The sequence below is a fragment of the Natator depressus genome, chromosome 16 (assembly GCF_965152275.1).
Source record: "Natator depressus isolate rNatDep1 chromosome 16, rNatDep2.hap1, whole genome shotgun sequence".
Classification (NCBI taxonomy): domain Eukaryota; kingdom Metazoa; phylum Chordata; order Testudines; family Cheloniidae; genus Natator; species Natator depressus.
In genome coordinates, this window is record NC_134249.1 from 12,943,020 (window position 1) to 12,952,680 (window position 9,661).

General features: G+C 45.5%; 1 protein-coding gene across 1 annotated transcript in view; it reads left to right on the forward strand.

Moving 5' to 3' along the window:
* The window catches only part of COL27A1 (collagen type XXVII alpha 1 chain), a 297,315-nt gene that overhangs the window by 262,371 nt on the left and 25,283 nt on the right, over nucleotides 1-9,661 (forward strand). Inside the window, exons 44-45 of the mRNA XM_074973737.1 lie at nucleotides 7,978-8,034; nucleotides 8,222-8,275. Of these exons, the coding sequence (XP_074829838.1) occupies nucleotides 7,978-8,034; nucleotides 8,222-8,275 (111 nt within the window). The remainder of the gene's footprint in view (nucleotides 1-7,977; nucleotides 8,035-8,221; nucleotides 8,276-9,661) is intronic.

The following is a 9,661-nucleotide window of genomic DNA, read 5'->3' on the forward strand; positions in this document are numbered from 1 at the left end:
TATCAGTGCAAGTCAGGATCAGGGCACACAATCCACCAGGACACCATTTCCAGGCACCCATACTCTCTTGTATCTCTGGAAGGGCCCATAGGCATGAATATTGGGGCCGTTTCCTAGTTCCATAGAAATTCTACTGAATCCCCAAGATAAAAGAAATTAGATCAGTAGGTTTTGTTGTAAAGTCAAACTAAAACTGTACACACATGCCCCTAAAACTGCCTGCTCTTGGAAAATCTTGCTGCTATTTCTGTTTGTTCCAGCCTATTACATTTCGTAAGTGAAGCACAAATGGTCTCCCTTCCCCCATCCCATTTTACTCATAGCCTCTCACGCCTGTGACTTTTGTCCACCTACACCCCTTGACTGCAGCTGGAATGAGTCAAAACCCTTGTTCCACTGCTGCATTCTTTCAAGGCTTTTGCTGAGTCAGCTTGATCGTACCCAGTTCAGGCTGGAGAAGTGACTCATATTTTAGTGGCTTCCTCTCGGCACAGCTTGCTGCTCAATGCTCTGAAGATGATCCCAGCTGGCTTTGGCTGTACTTGCATTGTTGCCGGAGCCAATCACATGTCTGTCAGTAGCTACAGCAGCAGCTTTCTTCCCCCCTGCGCAGGAAGGAAAAGAGTAGTAATTGGAAGTGGTTGCAAATTGGTCCCTACCATGAGAAAAGTTGTTTGAATTTTTATTGATCCTGGTTTTCTACCCCACTGTACCTAGTGTTCCTATTGCAGGAAGCACTCAGTGCAGGGTTTGAATTATTGGCATCGCTCAGCACTTGTGTTATTGCACATGGTCACAATCGCAGACGTGCATCTGCAGGCAAGAGTTTCCTTCCTTACAGGGACTCCTGAGATTCTAAGAAGAGATCTCATGGGTACATCTTTGCCAGGACTTTGAACCCATTATACCAAGTGAGGATTCCAAGTGGAAAGGCACCCATAGCTAGGCCCTTCTACCTTGGTGTGTCTAGAGATTCTTTACATTGACATGAGTCTCTGAAACATGTGAGTTGGTCTCCTTTTACGCTGTGACTGACTCCACTGCAGAAGTTGTGACAAAATATTATAAGGAGTTCGGAGAGCATCCAGTTGTTGAATTTAGATACACTCTCAACCCAGAGATGCTGCCCCAGGCATGATTATTATTGGTGCCACTGAGAATTCCTGAACTTCTCTCTCTGCTCCCTTCCAACCTTAAGATGTGTCTCTGGCACTGGGGCATCTGACCATTTCTCTGATACTCCCTTATCTCCATCACCAGCTTGCTGAGTAGCTTCTCCATCTTTGTTTTTATGGCCACCCCATCCTCTTTTTGTGCTACCTGTTAGCTTCCCAAACCTTTCCATAGTGTTCTCCAGTTGTACCAAGGTGAATGGCCCCCAGCTTCTGTGTCCTCCATTAAGTGGCATCCATTCTCCAAGAAGTCTCCTGCCATCATCTAGCTCAAAGTAGCAGAGCTAAAACTTTCCACCAAGCACAGGCCAAGATGCAGGATTTGTTGTGTCTAAACCACCCAAGGCAGATGGCTCCAGCCTCCTTTTGAAAACCTCCAGCAAAGGAGCTTCCATGACCTCCCTAGGCAGACTGTTCCATTGTCCTACTGGTCTTACAGTTTGTTACACATTGTCCTTTGAGAGACTGGCCCAGGTTTCCAGAAACATTAGATACAGGAGGCCTCAGTGTCCTGGCGCAAAACAGTGAGTGTAACACACCAAAAGCAAAAAGAGCCATTGTCTCTAAACAGTGAAATACAGAGGAGAATGAGATGTGTGCAGATATTAGACTTTGTATTATATAGTCATTATTGCTGGTTTATCCCTACATACTGCAAATTTTAAGCTTATCCAAGGTGCCCACCTTGGTATTTAATGCTCCCAAAAATCCTTAATCTGAACAGATTTGCTTGCCAATCCCTCCTTCTCTATAGCTACCAATTTGCCAGAATCACCCTTGGCAATTGGCCCACCCAGCCTCAAGAGACTTGCTTGGCAAACTGTGCTTGCAATCACTGTGCTTGGAAACCTGTCCAACACCAGACAACTGCTAGCTGTGCTTTAAAGCCTCGCAATTATCAGGCAGTGCTTCTGCTGCTGGGATTGGGAACTGCTTTGGAGGCCAGCCACTGACAAACATGCTCCTGCCATCCCAAGTGGACTGGGCTAGCACACGTTAATTAGATGGCACAGGTTGCAGGACCAGTAATCAATTTCCAGAGGATCAGGAATAGCGGTGGTACACAAAAGGAGCAACTGCAGAAAGACTACAAGAATAAACAGCAGAGGCATTAAGAAGAAGGAGAGAAAATGTATCCCAAACCAAACAGCTGCTGTTGGAAGTCACCATACCAGAGGCAATATATTTACATAGCATTTATCAGGCACTTTTCAAAATTAAATTATATACAGGGGTCATTTCATCCTCCAGTGAAATGCAGCCAACTTTGGGTTAAATCTGGGAAGTGAAAGTGAATCCCATAGTCAGCTGGGAAATGCAGGGGAATGTAATTACCCAAATTGGAATTTGGCCAGGACATCATATTAGGGAGGCAGCTGCCTGACTGCCACTTAGTTGGTCAGCTGCTCTCTTTGATACCTGTTTCTCTGAACGAGCTATGTCATGATGCAGTAGTTAGGTGGGCCCTGCTGCCTCGTGGGAGAGACAGACGACCCTGGGACAGAATGACACTTCTGACAGGCTCATGTGCCCCAGGGGTGTATGTACCACAGTTTGGGAATCTCTGCTCTTGTTCAAACAGGAATTAATTCAGGGAAGTCCTATGAGCTATGTTATACAGGAGGTCAGACTAGAATTGGATGATCACAGCGGTCCCTTCCTGCCTTGGACTCTCTGAATCAGAGCATTACAATATCTCTGCTGTTAAGTACCATGGGAACTTGTAATGACCGCAAACGGTCAAGCCCCCTGTTTTCCATCGTACCTGAAAGGTGGCACCTCCACCAGTACAGTGATGCTTTAATCCCATCCTGGGGCATTGGTTCTATAGTGACTCGGGGAACGCAGCATTACTTGCTGAATCCCCAGCACCACTTCCTGAAGCATGTCGGTGTTCCATGGGGGCCTCTCATCTAAGTCCTAGCCTCACCCATCCCTCCTTATCTTATAAGAACTGCCTGGATCACAGCACATGAATACACGTGTCAGGATCCTTCCCCAAGTCCACGTGTAAACTTAACACCAAATGAGGAAGAATTCAGACCTTGGAGATGAAAGAGTGAAGCGAAAGCTGCAGAGGAAAGAAATGGGGCCGTGATTGTGCTGCGACTTTTTAAACTCTGTAGGAAATTAGCAGTGCAGAAGAAGGGTATTTAATGGTGGAGAAAGTCTGCCCTTTTCCAAAGCAGTAATTAGCCTGAAGATATCCATTATTTTGGAATTGAGTTCCACAGCACCATCCCAGTTAATTATTCTGCTGGATTTTAGTACACTCACAGCTCCTCACAGAGGCCTTGCTCGGAGCATTTGGCAGCCGCTTAGGATTGTCCAGATGAGATCCTTTTAAAAATTACAAACTGGTGTATCTCACTTTGGGAGGGGAGCCAACAACAACAAGCCTTTCCTTTTCCTCCATGCATTTTCCATTTGTATCCCAACTTGTTTACTTTTCTGCCCTTTACTGTAACTTTTTTTTAACTGCAACTTTCCAAAGAATTAGCAAAGACCTTTAGTCTCCCTCTCTCTGAAAATAATCCAAACGTCAAGAAGTCCTAGAGAAGCTCAGCCCTGCGGTACTGGAATATATCAGTCAGGCTTAAGACCCCTGTAGCATCCAGGAGCTGTTGAAGACCTGTAGGGAAGGTGTCTAGTATATATGGGATCTAGAGCATCATCACTCTGTTCTAGGGACCAGCTACAGAGATCTTGACACTCTTTGAAGAAGTCCCAAGTTTAGAACTTTCTCTGAACTGAACCCTGATCATGTCGGATTAGGATCTGAAATGAAAAGGCATCCACAACCTCTTTGGAGAGAAGTATCCAATGTCAAGCCTTCTGCATCCTGATACGTACATTCAGATTCTTATCTGAGACTGAGGAGCTGTGGCTTTGTATCCCTATTTCCTGAGGGTCCCTACTACTCTAACAGTGGCTAGAAAGTAGATCAGTTGTAAGGTATTTAGCTGGTGGCTTCACAAAGGAAGGCCTTTCACAGTGGAGTCTCTGGGGGCAGTATGGGAAGGACTGTTAGACATATGTTGTTTCTTATTTTTAATCAGCCACCCAAATCTCTCCATCTATTGCCCAACTCTATACCCACGAGCAGTCCTTGCACAGCTTCTCTCTATATTCCATTCCTCAAGAATCCTACTGAATCTCCCAAACATGTTATCCCTTAAAAATGTAAATGTAAACCTAACCCCACCAGTACCACTCCAAATCCTTGGCGTAAGATAGTGAATTTTGGAATGGCAGAACACAGAGAAAGGAAAGAATGCCATCATCTCTAAGAATATAATGGAGGGGATATGTATTGCTTAGTTGTCATCATTTTAGCATATGTGCAACGTCCCTCAAGTGGCACGTGACTAGGATTCATCACCGAATTTGATCCGCTGGTTGGATCATTAGCTTCCCCAGCTTGAGCTGGGTCCTGATGGGGAGTGCGACATGAACACCGATCTGAATACCACCAGGTACAGTGTTGCAAAACCTTTAGGAATCTAACTCTGCCAGTCTGCAAAAGTTAAGCTTGGTGCAAGCCCCTCTTCATCCTTGAACTGAAAGCCTGCAATATAGCTTGGCACATCCCCTTCCCCGGTGCCACAGTCACACTTGATAAACTTCCCCTGTGCCTACACCCACCCTCAGAAAACGAGCTGTTGGCAACAGCCGCGCTCTGCTGCTGGACGCAGTTGGGACTGTCTGAAGCTGAGCATTGTCAATTGCATACCCGCCGTTGCCAAAAGTCAAGAACAGACAAACAGTTCTGCATGTCTTCTCCCAGGTGGCAGCATCATTGAGCAATTGCCAAATGTTCGGGGCATCATGGGTACCCACAGCACCATAGAGGACTTATGGAAGAAAGATAGAGGGGACCTTAATAACCACACTGGGATGGTTTGTAGAAACCAATAACCAGAGAATTACGAAGACTCAACTACTTGGCTCCACGTGAATTAACTTTGTGAGTTCCCGTACATGAGAGAACTTTTGGTGCAGCAGCCCCAAAGAGTAAGAACCCAGCAGCCCCCATGTGCTAGGAGAAAGGATCACCTAAAAACTGCAGTACAACAATCCTAAGGACCTGGAACCCCAAAGGAGCTGTGAAGTGCATTAATCCTGAGGAGCCAGTATGTCAAAGATTCAGCAACATCAAGTCGCCAAAAACCAGAGGAGCTGGAATGTAGCTATCACGCAGGGAGCTAAGAGACAGATGTCTCTGAACTGGGCTCCAGAAGAAATAGGACACTGTAACCCCAAGTGATTTATGCAAGGGAATTTAAAACAACAACAGCAAAACAGCATCTATGTTTTAGAGGGTGAAATGCACAGGAAGGGTAACTGAGTGCCTCATTGTGAGCCCCTCGCTCAGGCTGGTGAGTAGTTACTTGCACAAGTCATCCCACTGAATTCCGTGAAATTACTCACATAAGCAGTTGTGTAAGGGGCTCACCATCTGGTCTGAAGTGACTACAAGAACAGTTTGTGATAGCAGCATGTAGCCAGGGTATGTATTTGGAGCAGTTCTGCTCCCTTTATAGATCAGGGAATGTGCAATCGGGTGAGGAAAAATGCAGCTCAATTCCGAACTAGGTTGACTGTCAGGGCGATACAATTCAGAAGGTCAAAGAAGCATCCTGCACCCTCCCATTGCTTAACTTTATAGGCAGCTGCAAATAACTCTGTGTAGTTGCGTTCCTCAGAAAAGGGTAGCAGACCAGGCAGAAGCAGTCCGCAAAGAAACCATTCAGACATTACTAGAAAACTAACGCTCTTGCCAAAGCCAGCACTGTACTGCAGCCCTTGGCTTAGAATAATCCTTCTTCTTGGTACAATAAGGATTGCTGTCTACCCCACTCCTCCTGGCACGAGAAAGTATGTGAGCAAACTCATGTCACAGCATGGACAGTTTTGCACAATTTTGCTGGTGCTGGGTTGTTAGGGATGGGCAAATTGGTTCCAATCAATATGAACCAACCCAAAATTTAGACCCAATTTTTTGGAAGTTCAAAAGATTTGAAATAACTTTGTCCTCCTCTCCCTTCCCCACCCACCCCCACACTCCCCTTGTTTTCCAACTTTACCCATTTCTGTGTTTCTGCTTCCCGACCCAGATGGAACTGGGAAGGGCAGAAATGCCCCAAGTGGGACTTGTTGATGCAGCATTCCCAGCATGACCAGAAGCAGGAAGTACAGGGAATAATATGAACAAGAGAGAGAGAGACAGACACTCTCAGACCTTCCCTAAAATTCCATCCCTGTTTGCCAAACCCAAAAGAAGGATCTGAACTTCAAAGGCTAATCTCTCATCATAAATCCAATCTATCTATCATGTGCCAATCACTAAAGCATCTTTCCTCATTTTAAAGAGAGCCCTGCAGAGTTTTACCCATCAGTGTTCACTTAATCCTTAGCCTGAGGCAAACTTAGCAGTATTTCATCCTTCATAATCCTTATCCAAACAGGCATGTAGGTGTGATTCGCCCTTCACTAAGCCTCACCCTTGGAGGTACCCATGTGTATTTCAAACAAATCGTTTTAGCTAGACTTCCTTTAGATGGAAAAATATTGAATGGAAAGAGATCTAGGGTAACGTTTTCAAAAGCAACTATGTGATTTAGGTGCCTACATCCCATTTTCAAAAGGGATGTAGGCAATTAGGAGCCCAGGTCCCATGGACTTGCAAAGAGCCTAAGGGTATGTGTATACAATTAAAAAAAAACAAACCACCCACAGCAGTGAGTCTCAGAGCCCAGGTCTACAAGCTCGGGCTGCAGGGCTAAAAATAGCAGTGTAGATACTCGGGCTTGGGCTGCAGGGCTAAAAATAGCAGTGTAGATACTCGGGCTTGGACTGCAGCCTGGGCTTCGAGACCCCCGCCTTCACCAGGTTTCAGAGCCCAGGCTCCCGCCTGAGCCTGAACATCTGCACTGCTATTTTTAGCCCCATGAGCCTGAGTCAGTTGACCTGGGCTCTGAGACTGTTGTGGGTCTTTTCTTGCAGAGTGGACGTAGACTTAGGCTCCTACAAGCCAGACTGTGAACAGCTAAGAATTTACACAGATACCTAGTGATATTTTCAAAAGTACCTGAACAAGTTAGGTGCCTAATTCCTATTGAAAGTTGATGGGTGTTGGGCATCTAGGCTACTTAGTGCTTTTGCACATCCCACTCGTGGCTTAGCTGCATCAGTAGGCACCTAAATGCCTTTGTCAGTCTTGCTCTAAGTCATTTTGGAAATGGGACTTGATCTCTGAAGTCACTTAGACACTTCTGAAAATGTTATCTTTAGACTTAAAGGGGCCTCCTCTCAATTTGAAATGTTGTCAATTGATTTTTAAAGAGAGTTCAGTAATTTCGGGAGCTAGTCCTGCCTGAGGCCTCCTATTCAGATCTGGTGGGTTTGCCGTCATATTTGACTGTTGTTAAAGAATGGTTTTTCTCTCCTGTGTTGCTGTGCAAAAGAGATGCGCACACAAATGGGGGAAATGATGTAAAACTGACTCAGCACAAAGTTAACCAGCTGAAAAGAGTCCAGAGGAATGTCTTTATATTTCTCTTTTGTCATTCACCTTTGGGAATCACAGATGCTACTTGTAAGAAGAACAGGTAAAAACAAAAAAACTTTTGAACAGAAATGTGATGATTATTTTAATTTTAAGTAGTTGGTGACCTTTTAAAGCCATCTTTTTATCCAGTCTCTAAGGCCTCATTCAGACCCCACTGAAATCATTGGGAAGGTTCCCACTGACTTTAAAGGGCTTTGGATCTGGCTGTTTTAACATTAATATTTATGTCTACAGGGAGAACAAGGTGATGATGGGAAAATAGAAGGCCCCCCAGGACCACCTGGTGACAGAGTAAGATATTATTCATGTCCCTTCTCTAATCCTGTGGCCTGATTTTTGCGTGTGATGCACATGCAGACAAGCCAACTGCCTGGATTTTTTCCCTGATCACTGAAGATGCTGTATTTAGAGATCATGACACATGGAGTGGACCACTGGCATTTCACATCTACCTTGAACCTTTATTGTGTTGTTGTAGGGTCCAGTTGGCAACAGAGGAGATCGAGGGGAGCCTGGAGACCCTGGCTACCCTGTAAGTCCTATTCTGAATATTTGCCTAGGAACTAACTTTGGAGAAGTTCTTCATCTGTGTAACAGCCCACAAAGCTTACATCCTTGGCCCTGTTTATTATGTGACATCTCACCATGGTTGCTCTTTGCGCTTTACTCAGGACCCAGAGGAATGATTCAGATCTCTTTCCTTTAAAGTGAAAGAGCAGTTGCTGAAGGCAAAGAAAAGACCAGATAGCATCAGGTCCAGCATCCCACAATGTCACACATCTGAGCTGAGCTTGCAAGGCTGAGAGAATGAGCAGGACTTTTTTATCAGTGACTTAAATCCAGAGGAAATATCATGGGGTCTGGGGAACATGCTCAGAAGGCTTTGATGAAATAGCTCACAAGACAGCTAGGTCATGATGATGAGGGTGAGAGCTGAGACAGTTGGGTTGTAGTTGCCGGCACAAGACTAGATGCTTTCAGGGGGATCCCTATTAACTTAGTGGATTGAGTTTCCAAAATCTTTTCAGTTAGCTGTGGGCTCTCTCAGCCAAGACCAGATTTATGAACGAGTCCCCCTTATTCCTGTGTTGTTTTTGTAAAGTCCTCCAGTCCCTGTGTCAGTAGCTTCTCAACATGATTGACTGGAGCTGGTCGAAAAGAATCTCTTAGGATTAGGTTTTGCCTCACTACAAAGCAGTCAGTGAGAGTGATTAATTACAAAAATGTACCAAACTCTCTTATTTGTCATCTCCAAATGACTGTTCATGCGTTGCCAGAGAAATGCTACTCACTGTAGTCTTTCTATGGGGCATCAGTAATCAAGTGTTTAGCTAAACTAATGCATTGTGTATTTATTGATGCATTAGGTACGCTCTGTTTCCTGCTTAAATTGTGACATAGGGTATGTCTACACTACGGAATAAGGTCGAATTTATAGAAGTCGGTTTTTTAGAAATCGGTTTTATATATTCGAGTGTGTGTGTCCCCACAGAAGTGCATTAAGTGCATTAACTCGGCGGAGTGCTTCCACAGTACCGAGGCTAGAGTCGACTTCTGGAGCGTTGCACTGTGGGTAGCTATCCCACAGTTCCCGCAGTCTCCGCTGCCCATTGGAATTCTGGGTTGAGATCCCAATGCCTGATGGGGCTGAAACATTGTCGCGGGTGGTTCTGGGTACATATCGTCAGTCCCCCCCTTCCCTCCCTCCCTCCGTGAAAGCAAGGGCAGACAATTGTTTCGCGCCTTTTTTCCTGAGTTACCTGTGCGGACGCCATACCACCGCAAGCATGGAGCCCGCTCAGGTAACCGTCACCGTATGTCTCCTGGGTGCTGGCAGACGTGGCACGGCATTGCTACACAGTAGCAGCAACCCATTGCCTTGTGGCAGCAGACGGTACAATACGACTGGTAGCCGTCC